Source organism: Equus przewalskii, chromosome 31 (genome assembly GCF_037783145.1).
Source record: "Equus przewalskii isolate Varuska chromosome 31, EquPr2, whole genome shotgun sequence".
Lineage (NCBI taxonomy): Eukaryota > Metazoa > Chordata > Mammalia > Perissodactyla > Equidae > Equus > Equus przewalskii.
Genome location: NC_091861.1, coordinates 29,678,204 through 29,703,746, shown reverse-complemented (window position 1 = coordinate 29,703,746; position 25,543 = coordinate 29,678,204). Strand labels below are relative to the sequence as shown.

General features: G+C 39.8%; 1 protein-coding gene across 7 annotated transcripts in view; it reads left to right on the top strand.

Moving 5' to 3' along the window:
- KDM5B (lysine demethylase 5B) overlaps positions 1-25,069 on the top strand; it is a 78,236-nt gene extending 53,167 nt beyond the window's left edge. For all 7 annotated transcript variants that reach the window (XM_070602226.1, XM_070602227.1, XM_008526483.2 and 4 more), the window contains 14 exons: positions 1,115-1,309; positions 3,831-4,012; positions 4,160-4,284; positions 5,205-5,355; positions 5,518-5,632; positions 6,059-6,414; positions 7,425-7,563; positions 10,333-10,512; positions 11,192-11,350; positions 18,334-18,819; positions 20,251-20,362; positions 21,177-21,331; positions 22,460-22,780; positions 23,318-25,069. In XM_070602226.1, the coding sequence (XP_070458327.1) occupies positions 1,115-1,309; positions 3,831-4,012; positions 4,160-4,284; positions 5,205-5,355; positions 5,518-5,632; positions 6,059-6,414; positions 7,425-7,563; positions 10,333-10,512; positions 11,192-11,350; positions 18,334-18,819; positions 20,251-20,362; positions 21,177-21,331; positions 22,460-22,780; positions 23,318-23,455 (2,814 nt within the window). In that variant the 3' untranslated portion in view covers positions 23,456-25,069. The remainder of the gene's footprint in view (positions 1-1,114; positions 1,310-3,830; positions 4,013-4,159; positions 4,285-5,204; positions 5,356-5,517; positions 5,633-6,058; positions 6,415-7,424; positions 7,564-10,332; positions 10,513-11,191; positions 11,351-18,333; positions 18,820-20,250; positions 20,363-21,176; positions 21,332-22,459; positions 22,781-23,317) is intronic.
- The last annotated feature ends 474 nt before the right edge of the window (positions 25,070-25,543 follow it).

The window sequence follows — 25,543 nt, the reverse complement described above, 5'->3', positions numbered from 1 at the left end:
AAATAGAAAAAAGCTTATAGAATGAGAATATAAAGAAAGAAAATTTTTTTTATAGCCATTCAATGTGTGAGTGTTTTAAGCTAAGGGTTATTACAAAACAATCAAAAAGTTAAAAAATTTAAAATTTTGTTAAAAAAAGTTACAGTAAGCTAAACTTACTTTATTATTGAAAGAAGAAGCGTACAGTGTTCATAGAGTATACAGTAGTGTACAATAATGTCCTAGGCCTTCACGTTCACTCAGCACTCACTGACTCATCCAGAGCAACTTCCAGTTCCGTAAGCCCCATTCGTGGAAAGTGCCTTATACAGCTGTACCATCTTTTATCTTTTCTACCATAGTTTTCCTTCATCTTTTCCATGTTTAGATATGTTTAGATACACAAATACTTACCACTATGTTACAGTTGCCTACAATATTCAGTACAGTGTCATGCGGTACAGGTTTGTAGCCTAGGAGCAGTAGGCTATACACATTATACCATACAGCCTAGCTATGTAGTAGGCTATACCATCTCAGTTTGTGGAAGTACACTGATGTTTGCATCATGACAAAAATCACGTAACGATGCCTTTCTCAGAACGTTTCTTCGTCATTTAGTGATGCATGACTTTGTTAGTATTAATACTTGTCATTTATGTAAAAAGAACTGTCTGGTTTAAGTGTGTATGATGTTAAAACTAATGAATTATAGCCTTGTTTCAGTGATTTTCTGAATAATAGTACTACCTGTATCTATAATTATTTTCTGTTAGTTCTTGGAGGATTACTGTTTCCTGAAGTAGCTTAACCACACGAGTTCAGCACAGTTGTTTCAGGAAATGTGTAAACTTGTATTCCCAATTAGATAGTTACATTGTTGTTGACATTAATATGTTGTTACTACATTGGGTTTTTTAAACCACTTTTTAATTAAGGTACTACCCAATATGTCAGATCTTTGAGATGCAAAGACTTAAAAAAGCCTAAGGCCTCTTAGAGTCTGGTTTTAGGGTTGATACTATGATACAGTTTATGACCCAGGTTTGTTAATTTCATAGTAAAGGTCAGAAGTCTTTGGAAGTAGGAAGGAGAAAGATGAATGTCATGTATTTTCCTCTGTTGTTTGACACAGTTACCATTAGGCCGACAGTGTGTGGAGCATTATCGCTTGCTTCACCGCTATTGCGTATTTTCCCACGATGAGATGATTTGCAAGATGGCTTCCAAGGCTGATGTACTAGATGTTGTAGTGGCATCTACTGTTCAGAAAGACATGGCCATTATGATTGAAGATGAGAAAACTTTAAGAGAAACTGTCCGTAAATTGGTAAGGTTTCTGGAATCCCAAATGAATGTCATTGGCTATTACTTAGTAAAGTTCTTATGCACTTTAATACCATTTTTGAAAGTCTTTTCTTTTTCTAATTTCCTTTAAAATCATTCAGATAGATGTATATTAATGTCTCATTGTGGTTTCAATTTTCATTTCTCTAATGGCTAATGATATGTTGAACATTTTATCCTGGACTTATGTGCTACATGCATATTTGTCTCTTTAGTGAAGTGTCTGTTCAGATGTTCTGCCATGCCTCCTTGTTACTGGATTGTTAAGATTTCTGTTCATTCTCTTCACCAGTCCTGTATCAGATAAGTGTTCTGCAGATTTTTCTTCCTAGTGGTAGCTTGTTTTTTCATTCTTAGCAGTGTATTTGAAATAGCAGAAGTTTTTCATTTTGATAAAGTCATTTCAGCTTTTTCTTTTAGGGATCTTTTCGAATGTGTCCTACTTAAGAAATCTTTGCTTAACTCAGAGTCACAAAGACTCTCTCCTATGTAGTTATCTAGAATTTCTAGTTTTAGATTTTACATTTGAGTCTTTAATCCATCTCAAGTTATCTTTGTGGTGCAAGATGTGGGTCAAGATTACTGTTTTTGCATATGGATGTCTAATTGTTCCAGCACCATTTCTTGAGAAGACCCTTCCTTTTTCCATTGAATTGCCCTCGCACTGTTGAAAATCAGTTCACCACATATGTATGGGTCTGTTTCTGGGCTCTCCTATTCTGTTTATCTATGCATCTGTCCTCTTGCTAATACCATATGGTCTTGATTACCATAGCTTTCTAATAAGTCTTGAAGTAGCGTGAGTCTTCCAACTTTGTTCTTTTTAAAAGTTGTTATGGCTATTTTAGTTGTTTTGCTTTTCCATATGAATTTTAGAATCCCAAAAAGCCTATTGAGATTTTGAGTGGGACTACATTAAACCTATGGATAGTTTGGGGGAAAACTGATAGCTTGAGTCTTCTAGTCTGTAGAGATAGTATGTATCCCCCCATTCGTTGAGGTCTTGATTTCTTTCATTCGTTATTTTGTAGATTACAGCATACAAATCTTACACATATTTTCTTGGGTTTATAATTATATATTTCATGTTTTTGGGTTCTATTATAAATGGCACTTTTAAAAAGTCACAGTAGAATTTCTAGTTGTTTATTGCTAGTATTTACAAATACAATAACTTGTGTATATTGACTTCGTATCCTGTAACCTTGCTAAACTCAACACTTCTAGTAGCTTTTTTGTAGTTTCTTTGGGGACAGTCATATCCACAAATAGAGTCACATTGTTTTTTTTAATGTGCCTCTTAAGATAGAATCCTACAATGTTGGCTCCCTGGAACCTGTTACAGATCAACAACAGTTTTCTCATTCTCCCCTTATATTTTACAGTTGGGGAAAACAATGCCAGATGGTCTTGCATCAATAATGGTAGATCATTTTTGGAACTTTCAGAACTTAATTTTTTTCTAGGTGTGGAAATTTACAAAGTAAAATTGGGTGAGCTACATGATTCATTCTCAACTCAGATCCATAGAGTTGGTTCTTAATCTCATTTTAAACAAAAATTTCTATCGTCTCCATTGTGAAGTCCTTTTTAATGATTAATTGCAGATTAAATTGACAATTGATTCATCAGTGTTTACCTCACTCTCCTTATGATTGGTAGGAAGTGAAATGGTCAGAAGGTTAAAATACAGAATAAAAGAGTAAAGCAAAGATACCTGATGATTCATGAAGTGACTTAATCAGGTTCTGGCTTCTCAAGGTTGGATTTGGATCCAGTTCCAGATAGGAGAAATGGTGGTAAAAATTTGTTCTTTGAATGACAAAAGGTATATCCTAGAAGTGCTCTCTAAACGTCGGGTGGTACAAAGTACAGTTGAAATTTACTAGTTCAAGACCTCATTTTTCTTGACACTCTTTCAGTTAGGAAATGCTTGATTGTGATTCTAGTTCCTATTGCACAATTTGTCTAACCTTTCCAGATAACGATATTCCTTCAGGTAACTTTTCTTGTGAAAGGCTAGTAGACCACTCAGCATCTTCCCAGCCTCAACAATTCCTGCATAATAGTTTTTTCCACTTGCCTGATCTTTCTTTTTTTCTTATGGATTCTCCAGCAGTGTTACTCTAAAGCCCTGTATAGTATTTCCTCTGAAGTAGAAAGTTTATACATTTCCTTTGCTCTTATCTATACCCAAAATATGGACAAAGCCTATTTGGAGTAGAATAAACAGCTGATCTCGGTAGTTTTATAGTCTGATTAGTAATTGTGTTCATACTCAGATCAACATGGCCAAACGTAAGGACTTACATTGTCCATAAAAGGGTTTTCCCTGGACAAGTGAAGTAGATTATCTTGCCCATGTTTGCTAAGTCATTGTCGTTTTGCACTCCCTATTTCGATAAGTCTCTCTCTTCTTTTTAAACTCAACTATTGCATGTTTGTTTTGGTCACTGGGGGACTATATTATCCTTTGGAGGCCTCTAAAGTACACTTTATTCTAGGGAGTAATTGATTCAGAAAGAATGGATTTTGAGCTATTGCCGGATGATGAACGTCAGTGTATAAAATGCAAAACCACATGCTTCATGTCTGCCATCTCCTGTTCTTGCACACCTGGCCTGCTTGTTTGCCTGCATCATGTAAAAGAGTTGTGTTCCTGTCCTCCTTATAAATATAAACTGCGGTGAGTAGGAAGAATGATTTTTTTTTTCCTGTGGAAAACACTAAATCCTTAATAAAAGTCCTGTTGTAGGGCTGAAATATTGAATATAAAGTCTGATTTTCTCCAAACCCACGTATCTCAAAGCTGAGTCTGCTATTCTGTTTCCAGGTATAGATACACTCTGGATGATCTCTACCCCATGATGAATGCATTGAAGCTTCGAGCAGAATCTTACAACGAATGGGCCTTGAATGTAAATGAAGCTTTGGAGGCAAAGATTAACAAGAAGAAAAGTATGTGGTACAGAAAGTGTAACTTGGTGATTGGCAAATTGGGACTGATTGTAAAGTAGCCCACATGGAGTTATCAACAAACAGATTACCTGAAACAACCCGACTTTGTCCTTGGTTAGCCCCTCTGTGCAACTGGGTTTACAGAGCGTTAGCAGAGAAGATTTTAAAGCCCAGAGTGGATGAGACAGATGCCCTTAAATCAGAATGATGTCTTGATATATGAATTGTGCAAGATTGTGTATTTAACAAAGACCATATTGTTAGGAAACAGAATCACCTTTACACCTCTTTGTCTCAGAAACAAAAATATTTGACGATTTATACAGAATCTTAGGAAAAACCTTTTTAAAAAAACTAGATCTCATGACAAAGGCAGCATATCATTAAATTAGAAGTCTCTGAAGTGCTGGTTTATCATTTTTTAGTTCTAACCCAAGTCAAAGTCTCTCTCTCGTTACTACCTTTGAAAGTCACTGCTTCCCTTCCCATCTCTTTCACAGTGTTTTCACTTGTTTTCCTTTTCATAGCCTAGTGGAGAACTCTGCCCTCTTTTGTTTAGGGGAAGAGCACAGTGTCACTGTCTCTGAGCGTACCAGTTATCTGCAAACTGCAGAGTGAAATGCAGAGGGAAGTGGTTCAAGCCACAATAAGAATCTGCATTGACTTTGTTTTGGACAAGTCAGTTGTTTTCTGTATCTTAAACATTTCAGGTCTAAACATTTTCATATTGAAGAGCAACTCTAGGCACTTGTTTAAAACACTCCACCCTCAGCCTAAAAAATCAAATAAATTTATTAACGATCTAAAACATTGCAAGGATTTATAGATAAGAACTGATACAAGCAGTACTCCTCTGTATTTCATACCAGTAGTAATGCACATAATGAGCACGGAAAAGGTGACTTTTTCTTTGTTCTCAGGCCTTGTCAGCTTTAAGGCTTTAATTGAAGAGTCTGAAATGAAGAAATTCCCAGACAATGATCTTCTGCGTCACCTTCGCTTAGTCACGCAGGATGCAGAGAAGTGTGCTTCTGTTGCACAGCAGCTGCTTAACGGCAAAAGGCAAACTAGGTATGTACTTCCATCTATCTGAGTTTGGACACTTTGGTGGCTAAACTTGGAAACCTATCATGACTGGTTTTTAGTTCTGTCCTGCATTCCTGTGACCTTGGAATCAGGGAATGGTGAATATATATGTTCTCACACGGCTTCCTTGGGCCTTTGTCATTATAGGTACAGATCTGGTGGAGGAAAATCTCAAAATCAGTTGACAGTGAATGAGCTTCGACAGTTTGTGACACAGCTGTATGCTCTTCCATGTGTCCTCAGTCAAACACCCTTACTAAAGGTAACTACAGAGGGACGTGTGAGTGAGTACTTTGGTAATCCTGTATTTTGTAAGTAAGTTAAATTGACATGATTAAGTCATCTTCTTGGGTGGTGATTTGTACATTTATTTACAAATCTTTTACTAACACACTGAGTGGTGTGTGTGTATAAAGAGCTTATAACAGGCCTACAAAGGAGAGGGAGAGTTGGAAATTTACCTTGAAAATGACCACCAGCTACTCCCCACAGTTGATGTAAGGTCTCTGTTACGGTCACTTGTTTTAGCTTCAGTAGGCTTACGTATTTATTATCTCATTTACCCACATTATTGCTAGAATCATTTGAAATGGAAGAGGGTCACATCCAATGTACATCGAAGGTTCCAAGTATGAAAGAAGCCAATTGCTGAAGTTACTGTTTTGATGCAACAACCTGTGTTTTTTAGGATCTCTTGACTCGTGTGGAAGATTTTCAACAGCATAGCCAGAAATTGCTCTCTGAGGAAATGCCCAGTGCTGCTGAGCTGCAAGACTTACTAGATGTCAGCTTTGAATTTGATGTTGAACTTCCACAGCTTGCTGAGATGCGTATCCGTCTGGAACAGGCCCGTTGGCTAGAAGAGGTGCAGCAAGCTTGCCTAGACCCCAGCTCCCTTACTTTAGATGATATGAGACGTCTCATAGACCTAGGGGTGGGTCTGGCCCCATATTCAGCAGTGGAGAAAGCTATGGCCCGGCTTCAGGAGCTGCTCACAGTGTCAGAGCACTGGGATGACAAAGCCAAGAGTCTCCTCAAGGCCAGGTAAAAAAGCACACTCATATCTCTCCCTTGGGGAAGGTTGGGTAACATAGCCATTTAGAGCACAGGGCACAGTGATTGGTGTGTGACAAGTGTTAGGTACTGCTGTTGTGCATGTAGAGTGCATGTAGAAACACCTAAGAGATTTGGGGCTGCTTTGGAACTTGGGCAAAAGAATATTAATTTTTTCTTACTTTACTGATTATGAAATGAATGATTCAAATGGACACACCTTTTCTAAAGTTGTTGTGATGAAATTTCCCTGGACCTTGATGATATCATCTTTGAGGGAAGAAAATTTTACAAATAAGTGAAACTGTTTAAACCCACAGTTAGTAAGATCCCAAGGAGTCTTAAAGAGAAGTGTCTGAGAGTTAATGTGCACTTTTCTGTAAAATGACAATAGTTTCCCACTGTAACGGTACATTTGTGTTGTCGCTTAGTAATTCAGGACAGCTTATCTGTGTTTGAGAGATTTGATTGGACTCAGGCTCACCATCTGAGGAGATGATTAGCCATTCCCCAAACTTGCTTTCCGTCTCACAAATCTTTATTAGTCCAACTGACAACATAAAGTACAAAAAATATCTAGGTTGTAGACACTCTTATAATCCTAAAATAGCGGGCATTGAACAGGGAGTGCAAAATATTTTGGTACTGTGCTTTTTAGTGAAACTGTATGAATCTTGACAGTGTATCCAGTTTAACATAGAATAAACTAACACTAGGTTATGTTCTGCAAATGGAAGTTTGGGGTTATACCAGCATTAAAATCAGGAATAAGTAAAATTTAAATGCTTCAGTGAGTCATTTGTTTTATTTAGATGCTCTTAAGTCTTAGGCAGCTATTTGAAACTAGTTAATTTGCTGTTTAGTAGTTACTGCCATTTGAAAAAATTTATTTACTATACTAAATTTCATTTGAAATTTTATTTTTCTAGTTTCTCTGGTAAACCATAAGAAAAATGAGCCATCTTATAAAATACTAAGTAGTTTCTGTTTCATTTTTCTAGACCTCGGCATTCATTGAATAGCCTTGCTACGGCAGTGAAGGAGATAGAGGAGATCCCCGCATATCTGCCCAGTGGTGTGGCTCTGAAAGACTCAGTGCAGAGAGCCAGAGACTGGCTTCAGGATGTGGAGGCCCTGCAGGTTGGTCTAAAAAGAAAAATGTCCTGAGTGTGTACGTGCATCTGTAAAAAGCAATAATTGGAAAATTATAAAGGGTAAAATGTTATATCTCACTACACAGATTGAGTACTTTGGATTGTCTGGATTACTAATTCTATTCGCTTGTATTTAAAATAGTTGAATGGAATTTAGTTGAATACTCAACCACCTATTGTCCTGACCAGCTGGCTCAAATGTTTAAAGCTTAGATAATTCAACCAACTTGTTCTGGGAGCTTGGGAGTGTCCCATAACAAACTTGAGTACTTGGTTGGGGATTGAAGAAAAAAAGAGCTAGAAATGTAGTTTCTAATCTTTGATAAGTATTATTGTCTCCTACTGGCTTCTCAAAAACTTAGAGTTCAGACCATCAAGAATGGCACATACAGTGAACCTGGTTATACAATTACATGGCCAGACTAGGCCCCAGGGCTCATAATTTTCACCAAGTAGTGATTTAAACAAAAGTTCCTCGCCATCCCTACAAAAGAAATGAAACTTAGCAAGTTCCAAAGTAATTAGCAGTAAGTATTTGTGGCCCTATGCTAGCTGTTATACTTACTGACTTGCTTTAAGTTAAAAAAGAGAGAATATTTTCACTCATAGCATTGTTAAGGTATAGACAGAGTGCACTCTATGATTTACCCAATTTTCAGCTGGATGATTTCATTTGAAAAGTGGTTGGTATGAGGTGGCTTTCTTTATCTCTCCAATTAAACCAATAGGTCTTATAGACCTATTGAGGAAAAAGATCTTTGAATTAGTTAATAGACTGGGTTTTTAAAAAATTAATTTACATTGTTCTTGAATTCTGTTCTGTTTTGTTGGAGCCATCAGAGACTAGGAATGAAATACTATCTGGTTTTCTGAATACTTGTGTGATTTTAAGTGGTGCTAAGTGATCATTTGCTAGTAAGAAGTGCCAGACAGGACAGTTTTAGCCAGTTGCTTGCAACAAAACCTCTGGGCATTTATTCTAGTTAATGGGGAAGAGAATATATATTGTCTGATAAATGTTATTAGATAATTAAGGGATTAACCCCAGCTGGCCATGGGAAAAAACCAAGAAAACTGTTTACTGTGTACATTAACTTCCTTAGTGGCAGTTTTAGATGCAGCCTCTTGTCAGTGATTGTTAGAACTATGGTAATTAGTTTTGGTTATGGTCCCCCTTTTCACTCATGAAAGGGCACAGCCAAAAGGGTGAGGTTGTTGCAATAAGGAGAGGTGAGCATGTGAAATCAGACAGACAGGACATGTTTCTGGAAAGGTTCACTCTCTTCGTGTTTTGTATGTATATACTGCTTAGTACTCTGTTTGCAATAGTGCCTATAAAGGCAAAAAGCAAATTTTGCTCCATTCCTGAAATAATTGCCTGGTCTTTACTTGCATCATATATTTAATGACTAATAGAAAGATGTGACTAACAACTAGGAACGTCTTCATATTTAGAGAATTATTTACTTTAAAATGTTGTCCAGTAGTCTGCTTTGCACATAGGAAGTACTTTTTCTAAAAGTATCATAGGAATAGCAAGTAATTTGTGAGTCACTTTATATTAAGTGTCCAGCAGCACATTTATGCCCTCACAATTTCGATCCTTTCAGATTAAATGTCAAAGCAGTAAAACATTGATCTACTTAGTCTGTGTTCAGTTTTCCAAAAAATATCACCTATAGTGGTTTTTCCAATCCAGGACCACATGTTACATCTAATTGATATATCGCTTTAAATTTCTTTTAATCCTGTTACAAGAGTTCTTCTCTCCACCCTACTTTTTTTTCATATCACTGTCCTGAACAGTTATCTCGTGGTATATATGTTCCACCTTCTGGATTCGTCTGGTTGTTCTTTTGTGGCGTGTTCTTTCTTCTGTATTTCCTGTAAATTGGAAGTTAGTTTCAAAGCCTTGATGAAATATTTTTGACTTAGAGTACATCAAGTATCAGGTGATATTGTATATGTATTGAATCACTTCAAGAGACATATAAAGATGACCTACTTAGTGAAGCTAAGATTTGCTATTGTGTTAGAGTAACACCAGTGCTCCCCTACCCCTCACCCCCAACCTAATGCTTTTATTCTTCTTCCAGTTTGGGTATCTTATCCTTAAAATGTGTCCCAGTATCAGTAGCATCAGCATCACCTGAAAACTTGTTAGAAATGCAAATCATGGATCCTTCCCTGAATCAAATATCTGGGGATGGAGCCCAGGAAACTGTTTAAATAAGCTTTCCACATGACTCTTAATGAATACTAAAGTTTGAGAACCAGTGGGCTTTCTCAACTGTTTCCTTAATAGTTTATACTGAGTTACTTTAATTCATCGTTGGTGACTGGATTGGAGTAAAATTTTGTTTTGTTACTTTTATTTATGTAAGTTTGTATGAAAGTCTTTTGAGTTGTTTCAAATCTACATTTTTGTTGATTTTTTTTCAAACTATTCATAGGGACCAAGGTGACAAGTGAATTTAGAAGGGCATAAATACAACAAAGGGACCACAGTGTATGTTATGTTCACAGTTGTATCCTTGGGTTCAAGCACAAACTAGATTCTTCAGGGTTTTGTTAAGCGAAAGAACACGTCGACCCACCCCCCACCACCATTGGTCAGCTGGCAGGTTTGTCGATATCCATTTGTGAATTTAACATATTAAAATCGTGGAGTAGGCCCAGTCTGAATTGTGCTTTTCCCACTTTACATAGAAGTATTCTTTTTTCTAAGTTGCTTTAATTTTTCTTGATTTATTAGGTTGGAGGACGTGTGCCAGTGCTGGACACACTCATAGAACTTGTTACACGAGGCCGATCTATCCCAGTGCATCTGAATTCTTTACCAAGACTAGAATCACTAGTAGCTGAGGTTCAGGCTTGGAAAGAATGTGCTGCTAATACGTTCTTGACTGAGAATTCTCCATATTCTCTCTTAGAGGTAAGTTTGCATCCTGCTCATCTACAAGACAGACATTAGATCTCCTAACTTGGTAAAACGTGCAGTCCCTCTCATGCAAAAGTTGGCATCACTGATTGATCTGTATTCTATGAGGTGTTTTTTTTGTTTGTTTTCCTCTTTTGGTAGAGCCAGGGAGATTGTTCTGAGCTTCTAGTGAAAAGACCTTTAAATGCTCTCTGGATACCGTTAGGATAGCGTTCAGTGTCGAAGGAAGAACATTTTTCTCATTGAAGTTCCTCAATCTGTGTTGAAATTGAACTTCTAACCTTGGCCTTGCTTCACCACTTGCATTTAGTAAGCCAGATAAATGATCTCATTCACCCCTCATAAGGTGCTAGAGTCGCACTCTTTGTATTTTTTGTGAGCTGAAACTGGTCATGCATTATGATTGGGATAAGTTTATATCACATTGTACTTATTACTGAATTGAATCTAGAGTCAAAGCCAATCTTTTGTGAGATTTCCTTCTTTCCTCCCTCCCTCCCTCCCTTTGTTCCGTTATAGAGGAATTTTCTGGCTTCAGGGTGGCATATTACAAAGAAAAATGTTAGATACTAAGAAATTTACATCCTTTCCACTGCTTCAGTTGTTATTTTCTACTTCCTAATGTTCTGTCTGAAATTCATTTTACCGAAGCTTGTGCTTTGTCCCACATTAGGTGCTGTGCCCTCGATGTGATATTGGCCTTTTGGGATTGAAGAGGAAGCAGAGAAAGTTAAAAGAGCCCTTGCCAAGTGGGAAAAAGAAAAGCCCCAAATTAGAGAGTCTGAGTGACCTGGAGAGAGCTTTAACTGAAAGCAGAGAGACTGCTTCAGCTGTATGTAGTGGCACTTTACCATCTCCTCTCTCTCTTGGGGGGGGGGGGGGTTGCTTTTAACCCTTTCTTGTTTTCAGGAATATTGGGAAGGCAAGTAGAAGAATAACTTTAAAAGCACTCAGTTTTACCAAAAAGATTTTCTGAAGGAAGATGCATAGAGGTGCAGATTTGGGGAATGCCTGCCAGTGTGAAGTGTTGCAGACTCGGAAACAGTCTTGTCAGTGCCTATGGGTTGATCCAGGGATGCTGACTTAGGATATCAGGGCTAACAGTTATGTGAAACTGCAATGCCAGCTTATTGATTTACAGTAAGAAATACACTTACAGAGCCAGCCCTGGTGGGCAATGGTTATGATTCAGCACTCTCACTGCCACGGCCCATGTTCGTTTCCTGGTTGTGGAACCTCACTACTTGTCTGTCTGTTGTCATATTGTGGCAGCAGCTCACAGAGAGAATTAAACTAACAACTAGGATACACAACCATGCACTGAAGCTTAAAAAAAAAAGTGTACTGGATACTTGTGAGTCTGACCTACATTTAGTAAGCACTGTTGATTCAGAGATGATATCGTCTTCAAGAAGATGCAGCAGTAGTATCTAGCTCATGTTCAGTGAGTACAGTGTCAGGACAGTGGGAGATAGCTATGTGATTTGGATGCTTTTTTAAACATCTTTTACTAAGGTATAATTGACATAAAACATTATATTAGTTTCAGGTGTACAACATAATGATTGAATATATGTATGTATTGTGAAATGATCACAACGGTAAGTCTAGTTAACATCCATTATTACCACACATAGTTAGAAACTTTTTTCTTTTTTTCTTTTTTTCTTTTTTTTTTCTGAAGAAGGTTTGCCCTGAACTAATATCTGTTGCCAATCTTGCTCTTTTTGTTTGAGGAAGATTAGCCTTGAGCTAGCATCTGTGCCAGTCTTCTTCAGTTTTGTAATGTGGATCACTGCCACAGCATGGCCACTGATGAGTGATGCCTGGGAACTGAATCCAGTCGCTGAAGGGGAGTACATCGAACCCAACCACTAGGCCACAGGGCCAGCCCCCAAACTTTTTTTCTTATGATGAGAACTTTAAAGATCTACTCTCTTAGCGACTTTCATATATACATATAGTAGTATTCACTCTAGTCACCATGTTATATCCCCATAACTTATTTATTTTATAACTACAAGTTGTCACCTTTGACCCCCTTCACCCATTTCACCTACTCCCCAGCCCCTGCCTATGGCAGTCACCTGTCTGTTCTCTGTATCTGTGAGATTGGTGGGGGTTTTTTTGTTTCCACAAGTAAGTGAGATCAGACAGTATTTGTCTTTCTCTGACTCATTTTAGTTAGCATAATGCGCTCAGGGTCCATCTAAGTTGTTGCAAATGGCAGGATTTCCTTCTTTTCTTTATGACTGAATAATATTCCATTGTATGTACATACTACATTAGATTTTTTCTATCCGTTCATCTGTCTTCAATGGACACTTGGGTTATCTCCTTATCTTGGCTATTATAAGCAATGCTGCAGTGAACATGAGAATGCAGATATCTTTTCAAGTTAGGGTTTTCATTTCTTTCAGATAAATAGTGAGAAGCGGAATTGCTGGATCATATGGTACTTCTGCTTTTAATTTTTTGAGGAACCTCCATACTGGTTTCCATAGTGGCTGTACCAACCTATATTCCCACCAATGGTGCACTAAGGTCCCCTTTTCTCCACATCCTCATCAACACGTGTATTTCCTGTCTTTTTTTTTTTAATTGAGTTCATTCATAATAGTTTACAACATTGTGAGATTTCAGTTGTACGTTATTTCTTGTCCGTCACCATATAAGTGCTCCCTTCCCCTTTGTACCCAGCCCCCTTCCTCCTGTTAACCACTGAACTGTACTCTTGGTCCATGTGTTTATCTTCCACATAATGAGTGAAGTCATACGATGTTTGTCTTTCTCTGTCTGGCTCATTTCACTTAACATAATACCTTCCAGGTCCATCCATGTTGTTGCGAATGAGACCATTTTGTCTTTTTTTTTTATGGCTGAGTAGTATTCCATTGTATATATACACACCACATCTTTATCCAATCATCAATCGATGGGTACTTGGATTGCTTCCATGTCTTGGCTATTGTGAATAGTGCTGCAGTGAACATAGGAGTACACATGTCACTTTGGATTGTTGATTTCAAGTTGTTTGGATAGATACCCAGTAATGGGATAGCTGGGTCATAGGGTAGTTCTATTTTTAGTTTTTTGAGGAATCTCCATACTGTTTTTCATAGTGGCTGCACCAGTTTACATTCCTTCCAGCAGTGTGTGAGGGTTCCTTTTTCTCCACAGCCTCTCTAACATTTGTTATTTTTTGTCTTGGTGATTATAGCCATTTTAACGAGTATAAGGTGATATCTTAGTATAGTTTTGATTTGCATTTCCCTAGTGATTAGTGATGTTGAACATTTTTTCATGTGCCACTTGGCCATCTGTATATCTTTGGAGAAATGTCTGTTCATATCCTCTGCCCATTTTATGATTGGGCTGTTTGGGGTTTTTTTTGTTTTTCAGTTATGTGAGTTCCTTATATGTTATGGAGATTAACCCCTTGTAGGACACGTGATTTGCAAATATTTTCTCCCAGTTGGTGGATTGTCTATTTGTTTTGTTCATGGTTTCTTTTGCCTTGCAGAAGCTCTTTAGTCTGATGAAGTCCCATTTGCTTATTTTTTCTTTTGTTTTTCTTGTCTGAGAAGACACAGTGTTCAAAAAGATCTTTTTAAGGTCGATGTCAAAGAATGTACTACCTATATTTTCTTCCAGAAGTTTTATGGTTTCAGGTCTTACCTTCAAGTCTTTGATCCATTTTGAGTTTATTTTTGTGTATGGCTTGAGATGATGGTCTGCTTTCATTCTTTTGCATACGGCTGTCCAGTTTTCCCAAAACCATTTATTGAAGAGAGTATCTTGTCTCCATTGTGTGTTCGTGGCACCTTTCTCGAAGATTAGCTATCTGTAAATGTGCGGTTTTATTTCTGGACTTTCAGTTCTGTTCCATTGATCTGTGTGCCTGTTTTTGTGCCAGTACCATGCTGTTTTGATTACTATAGCTTTGTAGTACCTTTGAAGTCAGGGATTGTGATGCTTCCAGCTTTGTTCTTTTTTTCTCAGGATTGCTCTAGCTATTCTGTGTCTTTTGTTGTCCCTTATGAATGTTAGGATTCTTTGTTCTATTTCTGTGAACAATGTCATTGGGAGTCTGACTGGGATTGCATTGGGTAGAATGGACATTTTATCTATGTTTATTCTTCCAATCCATGTGCATGGCATATCTTTCCATTTCTTTATGTCATCACTGATTTCTTTCAGTAATGTCTTACAGTTTTCATTGTATCGATCTTTTACCTCCTTGGTTAACTTTATTCCTAGATATTTTATTCTTTTTGTAGCTTGTGTAAATGAGAGTGTACTCTTGAGTTCTCTTTCTGTTAGTTGCATTTTCTTTTAACTCAGGTTTTTTAATGATAGCTGTTTTGAATTCTCTGTCATTGAGGTTATAGATTTCTATGTCTTCTGGGTATTTGTCATTTTCCTTCTGGTCTGGAGTTTTGTTAGGTTTTTTCATACTGTTAGACGGCATGGATTTGTGCTTCCATATAGTGGTAGTACTTGATCGCCACTTCCACCTGTCATCACTGGGTGGGGGTCAAGAGCTGCGTATTCTGAGCCTGCTGCGATGTGCAGCACAGCTCCCAGGTGCTGAACTGTGGCGCGCTGGGTCGGGAAGAGGGGTGCTTTCTTTCTCCTGCATGATCTCGGGGGGCTTCTCACTCTGCCCTCACTGTCTGCTCTCCTGGGGTGTTAGCTTGACGAAGACACCTCCGTGATGGCTAGTGACCCCTTCTGGGGTTTTCTCCTGGGCTGAGAGGGACCTCACAGATCTATAGTGTTCCCTCGGAGGGCTGCTGTCCCCTCCCCCCTTTCCTCTTGGAAGCCCTGTGCAATCCCTCAGTTGCTATCCTTCAGGGAGAAAGGGAAGCTTTCTCTTACCTCATTGGTAGGTGGGCTTTAGCACCTCCACCTTCCGACATATGGCTGCATGGGTCTCTCAGATGGCTTCTGTTGGGTGGATGTCCTCTTTTGGAATATGGATGTCCTTTTTATTGTATCTTAGAGGGGAGAGTTTACAGGGCGAGCCCACTCCACCATGATGCTAAGATCACCTCTATTTCTTGTCTTGTTGATACTAGCCATTCTGACAGGTGTGTGAGGTGATATCTTGTGGTTTTGAATGGCATTTCCCAGATGCTTAGTGATATTGAGCACCTTTTCATGTAATGTGTTGGCTATCTGTCTGTATGTCTTCTTTGGAAAATTGTCTATTCAGATCCTCTGCCCATTTCTTAATGGGATTATTTTTGTGTTTTTTTGTTTTGTTTTGTTTTTGTGTTGAGTTGCATGAGTTCTTTATCTATTTTGAATATTAACCCGGTATCAGATAATTGATTTATCAATATATTCTCCCATTCCATAGATTGCCTTTTCATTTTGTTGGTTTCCTTTGCTATTCAGAAGTTTTTTAGTTGGATGTAGTCCCACTTGGATGCTTTTAATGGCACAAAGCATTGCCCATTCTAGAGGAGGAATGTTCCTACTACTAGGACTGGACTGAATATGTCCATCCTTGGGTCATGGCACCTTCTTCCCAGTCTGTTCCTTGTAGCTGCCTGACCTCTCTTGAATTGATGTGGGATTGCCTTGATTTTATATATTTTGATATAGACTTTCTTTGGACATATTTGTAAATTCAGTCAGCTTCTGATCAGAGTCTTCTGCCTCAGCATCATTCTGGCATTTTTCAGGAGCTATTTTCCACTATTATGTCTCTGGTTTGTTTTTTGTAAAGATTGTGTCTGTTTTTGTTTTTTTAATTTTTTTTAATGTATTTATTTTTTTGAGGAAGATTAACCCTGAGCTAACATCTGCCACCAATCCTCCTCTTTTTGCTGAGGCAGACTGGCCCTGAGCTAACATCCATGCCCATCTTTCTCCTTTATATGTGGGATGTCTGCCACAGCATGGCCTGCCAAGCAGTGCTATGTCCGCACCTGGGATCCAAACCGGTGAACCCTGGGCCGCAAAAGCAGAACGTCCACACTTAACTGCTGAGCCACCAGCCAGCCCCTGCTCTCCATTTCTAAGCCATAGGAAGGCACCTTGTTATCACGTAACCCATGTGTACTGCCTGGACATTGTTTTTGTCTACCGAAATAAGTGGATTTTTAAAAATATACCAAAGGTTTGTTACCTGATTTACTTCTAGATCTTTTTGTTTCTTCCCTTAACCCTTATTCATACATTTTCTTCTGTAGTCCAAAAAGAGATAATGGAGAGCTCATTCTGGCTTTATGACTCGGGGTGCCTCATCTGATGGATCATGTTGACCTGATGTTGGGCAGATGTGATAACTGGGAATGGTTTTAACTGTGACAAATTAACATTTTAAGGACTTGGGCATAGAATTCTGGAAAGGAATAGTTTCTGCAGCCTATAGCTTTTGTTACTAGAGGGAAAAGTTCAGTTTTAAAAATCCATGCCTTCCCCCTATTTATCTCTATTTCTCTATCAGTGAAGTACTAAAACATGAGTTCAGTGGTCCAGCCTTTTGTTGGGGCAACTGGATGTGAAGTTCAAGGTGGTGGCGGCTAACTCTGACAGAGCTAGTGCTTTGATTTTGTCGTCTTTAGACTCTGCATTTACTTCATGGTGTGTAATGGATAAATCTGTGATGCCCTGATGTGTTTATATCTTAGATGCCTAGGCTGTTCATGTAAAAGTTCCCATTGCAGACAGCTTGTAAATACCATTCAGAAATACCTTCAGTATCACCTTAGCTCTTTACTGTGAAGTTACTCTGTTTATGTGTGTCTTTAATTCATTCATTCAGGTTAACTTTCCTGGGATGTGGCTCTTGTTTAAATAGAGAGGAAAACTTAACATATGAGTATACTTGCCATTTTCTGCAGAAAGGCAACGTGCTTTTCTCTTTGCCCAAATGATTTGATTTTATACCATATGTGTGTGTGTGAGAAAAGTCTGGTAAAGTGGTTTCTATTTAATTTTTTCATGAGGGCTCCAGTTTCATTGTCTATAGTTGCTCTGTCCAGCATACATATAAGGCAGTAAAGTTAAAGACAATAAGAGACATAGACTATTATTGCATAGTGACTGCTCTAGGAGACTTTTCCATGTAAAATACCTTTAAGAAGAACACAAAGGCTAACTCAACTAAAAACAGAGAACCTCAGAAATTAGTACATGGAGAATATAAGAAGCCTGTTTCTTTCAAGAGAAGTAAATTTTCTAGGAGATGAATATACCCGGAAATTGGACTTAAGAAGTGGTGCATGTTAAGTAATTGCTCACATGAAGTATTTACCATGTGCTAGGCAGAAAGCGTTCTGTCACACATCTCTCCTGTAATCACCATTGCAGCTCTGTGAGGTGGGCACTATTAGTAACTCCTTTTTATACCTGTGGAAATGTAGCCACAGTGGAATATGTTGCCCAAGGTCACTCACAGAGCTTAGTGAGGCAGAGCCAGGATTTGAATGCAGATAATCTACTCTGAAGCCCTTCTTCTTCATTTTTTTCTTTTTTTTTGAGGAACATTAGCCCTGAGCTAACTGCTGCCAATCCTCCTCTTTTTGCTGAGGAAGATTGGCCCTGAGCTAACGTCATGCCCATCTTCCTCTACTTTATATGTGGGACGCCTACTATAGCGTGGCTTGCCAAGTGGTGCTATGTCCGCACGTGGGATCTGAACCGGCGAACCACAGGCCGCTGAAGCGGAACGTGCGCACTTAAGTGCTGTGCCACCCAGCCAGTCCCTGGAGCCCATCTTCTTAACCACTAGAGCCCTTGAGTTTTAGGAGAAGGCTGAGTTCTCTGTGGCATTGTCCTTGATTTTTAACTCCTTTTTAGATGGCAACACTTGGGGAAGCTCGCCTAAGGGAAATGGAAGCCTTGCAGTCTCTCAGACTAGCCAATGAAGGGAAATTGCTGTCGCCTGTCCAAGATGTGGAAATGAAAGTCTGCCTGTGTCAGAAGGCCCCAGCTGCCCCCATGATCCAGTGTGAACTCTGCAGGGATGCTTTCCATACTAGCTGTGTGGCAGTACCCAGTATTTCTCAAGGCCTCCGAATCTGGCTTTGTCCCCATTGTCGGCGGTCAGAGAAACCTCCATTGGAGAAAATTCTGCCCCTCCTGGCTTCCCTGCAGCGCATCCGAGTTCGCCTCCCTGAGGGAGATGCACTTCGATACATGATTGAAAGAACCGTGAACTGGCAGCACAGAGCCCAGCAACTGCTTTCATCAGGGAATCTCAAATTTGTGCAAGACCGTGTGGGCTCAGGACTGTTATATAGCAGGTGGCAAACCTCAGCAGGACAGGCATCAGAGACAAACAAGGTGAGTCTGAACTTGTCTTTGCTGGGTGTTGGAATCTGTGTAGCTCTCTACCTTGTTCCTGAACCTGTGTCTCTGGTGGTGGTGTTCCTGGTGACCACTGGACTGTCAGCAGCACTCACTTCACCTGCAGCTGCTCCCTGGGGAGTCTTGTGTACCTACCGTGTTGCTTTAGTTTCCTGCACGGCTATGCCAGGAGTTTCCTCTCAGGCACTTCGTTCCAGTAGAGCAGATTTCACCTCTTCGCATATTCATGTAATTTTCCCATTTATGTGTATGAACCCAGATACATATTTAATATTTATGTATTTTTAAATTTTTGCTTGACCCTTTTTCCCTGCTCCCTCTCATGTAAGTCATTGAGTAGGAAGGAAGTGTCTCCTTCCTTCTGTTTCTTACTGCTGTTGGAGGAAGAATAGGTTTTGAAGTGTCTGAGTACTGTGTTGTTTCAGAGGAAAGGCAGTGGGTTTCATACAAACTGTCATCTTTCTGCCAAAAGCCAGATTCTTCTGACCGTCAATGGAATGGGCAGAATTTTCTGTCTTCTTCCGTAGAAGATGTCTGCAGGAAAAGAATATGAAGACATCAGAAAAGTCCAATGAGGAGGACAGCATTCAGTCTTTTTATAAAAGGTTAACCTGATGATTTTCAAATTTAGCACAGATTTCTCTAGCACAGGTATCACAACTCCCTTGTGCTATACTAAGACGACATAGGAATTAGATGAATTACATATTCAGCAGGTGGAGATAAGGACAAAGTATTGGTCTCTGTCATACTTGTTTCCTTGTTTTTTAAATTTCTTTCCAGGCTTCTGAAATACAATGCCCTGGCACTTAGCAAATGATCACTTAGATTTTTGTTGCATAGATGAGTTGTGGCTCTTTGGGCAGCCCATAGCAGAGCCATTTGTGTTCTTTATGCAAAATATGCTAGGAGTTTACCTTTATTAATAAAGGGAGGGGGCACACCTGTTAATTTACTAATGTATGGTTAAAGGACTGTTTCTCCTAGCTCCTTTAATAAACACTGGAGAAGGTAGGGAGATGGGTGTGAATGATACCAGGCAGTTTCTCAGTTGGTTTACTCAAAGGGGTACGTGTCTGTGTTCATTGTGTTAGAATCTTCGTAAAGAGAATTACCTGGGGATTAAAAGGTTATAGGACTTATTCTCGCACAGAGAAAAGACTTATTTCCAGTTGGTGCTCTTTACCTCTCTGAAATGAGTCCAGGTAAAACCAGGAAGACTAAAGGCTTGGTGGCTATGAGTTGATTTGTCTAGATCGAAATTGCCAGGAGACTTCTTTCAGTTTGGGAAAATCAAGTCTTTCTCTTTCCTGGTTGCCTGCCTGATAACCCAGGCTGTCTTTATTGGACTGGTGGGAGTATTTTTAATCCTGAAAACCTTGACTGTGAAATGTTTTCCTCCACCAGGTGTCTCAGCCTCCTGGCATAACGTCCTTTTCCTTGCCTGATGACTGGGACCATAGAACCTCATATTTACACTCTCCCTTCTCTACTGGACGGAGTTGTGTCCCTCTCCATGGTTTGCATTTTTTATTATTACTACTTTGAGGCTGTACAGTAACAAGTGCTCTTGTAGTATGTTTTTGTTATAGATGATCAGGTACCATAAAAAAGGACTTTATCCCCAAATGCAGGATGTGGATTACTCTGTGTTTGCAAGGTAGGACAAAGATCATATTTGAAGGTTTATAAATGCAAAGGAAACAAGAGAAAGCTTTATATGATTGCTTTCAGGGATAAAAGTGTTAATTTAACTCAGGCCAACTGATAATTAAAAACCAAGTATTTTGGTCACATAATCATGGGCTCCCTTCTACTTCATTAGTCGGGAGATTTATGGAGAATCTTAGATAATCCACACTGAAACTTCTTTTTTTTCTGTACTTACCTACAAATGACTGCCCCATGAGTTCTGCCTAAAGCTGCAACTGGAGTCCTGATCCTTAGTCACACCATCACACTGTGTGTCTCGTAGAGGGGCCACAGCTACTTGATCCACTCAGATTGCCCATGCCTTGGGCTGTTCTGTGCTTTCTATTAAAAGCTGTCAAGGCAGAGGTACTCTCTCTTCTGTATTAGCATAAGTGATTGAGGGGATTCAGTGTGGAATTAGCGCTTCCCTAGTAATCAGAAGACTTAGAAAATCTAGTTTGGGCTCAGTTATATTGTAGCTTTAGGTGCATTAAGTAAACCTAACTTCAACTGAATGTAGGTTAACAAGGAGAGGGTGGTAGTGGTGTGAGGGGCAAGCTTGCTTCTGTGTATCTGACAGGTCTAAATGTTGATGTGAAGCACCTTTTGTTGTCATTATGATTTGATCTGGTCTTTAACAGGTATTAGTCCAGAAGTGAATGAACTGTTGATGGAAGCCCAGTTGCTCCAGGTATCCCTTCCTGAAATTCAGGAACTTTACCAGACTTTACTTGCAAAGCCAAGCTCTGCTCAGCAAACTGACCGAAGCTCACCAGTTAGAGCCAGCAGTGAGAAGGTGAGTCTGAGAGGCTGCTGGGGAAGGCAAAGTCTGGAGCGGGGAGCATGCGCTTTAATGTCATTTCCTCTTAAATAGTTTGGTGAGTGAGATGCTGTCTTTGATCTGGAAAAGAATGCACACTGTCTCCCTCACAACTCCATTCCTAAGACTTTCAGTGAGCAGACAGGGCCTGGACGTCACTTTGGGCTCACAGCCTGGATTTTGGTCTTTTTTCTAAGTCACTGTGTGAATTTTTTTTCTTTTTAGCAAGGTGCTTCTCATCATTTCCATGTAGGAAGCTATAGAAGCAGGATTATTTTTCTTCCGTAAGAGAAAATGCTGTAGAGATGAAAATGTAATTACAAGCTGGGAAGGCCTCTTGGGATAAAACCTTGGAAAATCAAAGATATTCTTGGAGTTAACATTTAACAAATGCTTTAGTTTTTCTAAACCTAACAAGATGGCTGATGTGAGGACTGGTGATTAGGATCCCCAGTTTTGAGTGCTGACTTACTTGAAGGGGATGCTGTGTAATGTTCTGTTTCTTAGCATAGTTAGACACACTGCTGCTTCTTCCTATTAGTGAACTAACTGACCTGTAACATTTAAAGCCTCTGAGAATGTAGTCAGGATAGGAAGAATCTCTAGCATGAGGGTAGATATTGGCGTTTAGAATTTTATTTTTCATCATGATACCAAATAGTGTAGCACCATTGATTATGTTCAACTAATGCACCTTGATCCTATAAGGGGTAGGGATGTATGTCCTTAAAGAAGGAAGTTAGTAGCATGGTTCCTTAGAAGTGTGAGGGTCTGAGAGAGAAACTATAGATCAGTCACTTACTCATGGATTTTATAAAAAGAAGAATGTAGGCATCTCCCCGTCTCCTGGTGCTGGTTGGCAGAGTTGAAGACCAATCATGTCTCTGATACTTCCTTTTTCCAGCATTCCTTTGACAGCACTAATGGTTAACTTAGTTAAGCTCAAACAAGTTGTCCTATGGGACATGAGGGAAGGCAGTGGTGGTGGTTAGATGCATTATTTTTTTCACTGTTGATTGGGTCCCATACAGCTAATAGGTAGCTTCACTAGTTTTAGTAATAGGCAAACTAGGCTAAAATTGAGTTTGCCCATTTTCCATCCAGAATGAGTGCTGCCGTGGGAAACGAGATGGAATCAATAATCTTGAGAGAAAACTGAAGAGACGCCTGGAAAGAGAAGGCCTCTCCAGTGAGCGGTGGGATCGAGTTAAAAAAATGCGGACCCCCAAAAAGAAGAAAGTCAAACTGAGCCACCCCAAGGACATGAACAATTTCACGTTAGAGAGAGAGCGTAGCTATGAATTAATCCGTTCTGCCGAAACTCATTCCCTGGCCTCAGACACATCCTATTCGGAACAGGAGGACTCTGAGGATGAAGATGCCATCTGCCCAGCTGTGAGCTGCCTGCAGCCAGAAGGAGATGAGGTCAGTGAGGTTTGGGCCGTGGAGGACGTGCTTTCCCTTAACTCAGAAACCCTGTAAGCTAGACCTCACCTCGCTGGGTCTTTCTCTTCTGCTTCTCTGCTTTGAGCTGATCTGAATGGATGGCTCAGCCCTCCCCCACTGATATCTCTGCTCTTACCATCGCTCCTGGGTCTTCTCCCTTTTCTTGAAGAAACTCTTCTTCCTCCCTTTTTTCCTCTTCCTGCTCCTCCAGCTTTCAGCGTCCAGGCGCTAAGAAGGTGGGGGGGATGCTGATGCAATGCCCGTTTGCTTACTTATCATCACAGGGCGGCGCTGTCTTAACCCCAAAGCAGTCACGACTTGAAGAATGGCTTTGACTCGGTTGCTTTGGCTGGTGGGCCAGCTACACTCATTTGGCTTAGCTGTTGTGCCAGAGGTCCCAGTGGTGGGACGGTGGCCGTTAGTGGCAAACGGCCTGAATATCTTGAGGCTGGCCTGCCCAATTCTGAATCACGTTTTTTCCTCTGAAAACCCCATCTCCCTGCTCTTTGTAACCAGGTGGACTGGGTCCAGTGTGATGGCAGCTGCAATCAGTGGTTTCATCAGGTCTGTGTTGGTGTTTCTCCAGAGATGGCAGAGAAAGAAGACTACATCTGTGTGCGCTGTTCTGTGAAGGACGCACCAAGCCGAAAATAAAAACACAAAAACAAACCCTTCCCCTACTTAATGTAATTCAGGACTCCAACCAAGAAGATTTCTTCAATATCTCAGCAAAGCTACAGGACTGGTATTCACACCAGCCTGTAAACGGTGCTATTTCTATTCCTTACGGGATCATTTTTCCAGAACTCTTTGAAAAAAAGAAAAAACAACTAAAAAAATTTTTGACACTTTTTGTATTTTTTTCCTTAAGAGCTGTTTGTGGTTGTTGAGGTTTGAAATGCTGACTGTTTTTTGCAGGGGTTTCCACCAATTTGGAAGGCATTGAAGCTTGCACCTTTTCATGTACAGCATTAAAATCTTACCTCTACCTGGGATTTACCGGCTTAAGAGTCCAACTCAGTTTCAGTGCCCAGAAGGGCACCAGAAATTCCAGTAAATCCTCATTCGAGGAATTTCTCTTGTTTACTCTGTTACCGTATCGGGGAACTTAAGTTTTTCACTTTTGGGGTTTTTGTTTGTTTCTTTATCCACTTTTCTTTTTCCTGGTAGACTAGGTTTATTTATCTAAGCAATAACTTCTATGTTGGTTTCAGTGGCTGGAATTAAAACAAAACAAACTTCCAAACAGTGTGTGGTGCTTTAGCATTTGGTTGATGTACAGAACGCAATGTCTGGTTTCTAGTGTCACTGATGAACTGGTGATGTGGGAAAGAGACTGCTCTGTAAGAAATTGCCACAGCTGTGTTTTGGCTTTCTTCCTGCCCCTTCTTTCCTCTCCTATTTTTTTTGGTAGCTTGTATCAAATGTTGCAGTTTATATTGTGGAATAAATCCTTGGTCCTAATTATAACACTAAATGCTGGTTATTTAGAGCCATTAGACTACAGCTTCTTCTGCCCCTCTGCCTTGTGGGCTTTGAGGAGCCGGAGGGGGTTGCTTGCTTTTGCCTTTGCCCACCAGGCTACAGTGGCAGTGGATGTTAGCCTGCAAACCTTAGGGGTTTCTTTTGTATCCTGCTCTGTTTGGTGAGCCATATGCCTCCAGTCCCCACTAATAAAGACTTCCCCAGTCTTCACTGAATAGAACCTGTCTTTAAAGCCATGCTGTTTTTTAATAAGCTTTCTGAGAACATTGGCAAATCGTTCAGTCCTCACATCAGTCCTCCTTGTGGAAATGTCTTTATTATATTTGAATTGACAGCGAAACTTGATCTTGGGTTGAGATGCCAGAAGGAACTCGAAGGAATGTTCATCCTCACAGAGGGCTAGGGAAGTATGGGCTGAGGGAGAACTTAACGAGCACCCAGGTTCTGCCTTCCTGGTTTCCTCTCAGTCTCTTTCTCACCTTCGCTGTCATTACTGGATGTGGATAGCTCATAGCTTTTCCCTCCTCTTGTTTTTAAAAGAACTGTTCTGCAATGGAGAAAACATTCTGGTGAACAGAAGTCACTCCTGCTTGCTTTTTCCTATTCTGTTGCTAATATTTATTTTCCCCACATTCTATAGCCATAAACCTGAAAATGGGTAGAACTAGTGGGTCTTCAATAAAATAAAACAACAACAAAACAGCAGTTTGTGATGTAGCAGAGATTTAAATGTACTATCCCCTTTTATGCAATTCAGATAATTAAATCTCATTAAGAATGTGACTCCTAATTGTGTACAGTTTTCCCACAGTTATTGTGATGCTTCTCTTTGTCTGATGGGGGTTCTGGGGCCACAGAGAGGAACAGTCTCCAGAGTACAGTATGGAGTAATAGTGGTTTGGCCTTTTTCAGTATCAGGATTCTTAGAACCCCTTGACACTGGGACAGGATGCCAACTGTCCCAGTTCCACTGAGAAAGTAAGTTAAGGGGGACACTGCTGCTAGAATCAACCTTTTGCCTTTGAGAGCTTTTGCCATCCTAGTATGCGTCTCACCTGCCCCTGCTAGTTTTCTTCACCTGTAGGTTTTCCACAATCCCTGACAGCATCTTCCCATGAGGTAGATGCTCTGCTTCTCTGAGTGCGGGGGGAAAGGCAGGAGGTTTGTATTTAAACTGCTCCCTTCCCAGGTGAGAACCACTGATCTTTTTACGTACGATGATACTAAAGTTAGTGTGTCAGTTACCCAGAGTTACAC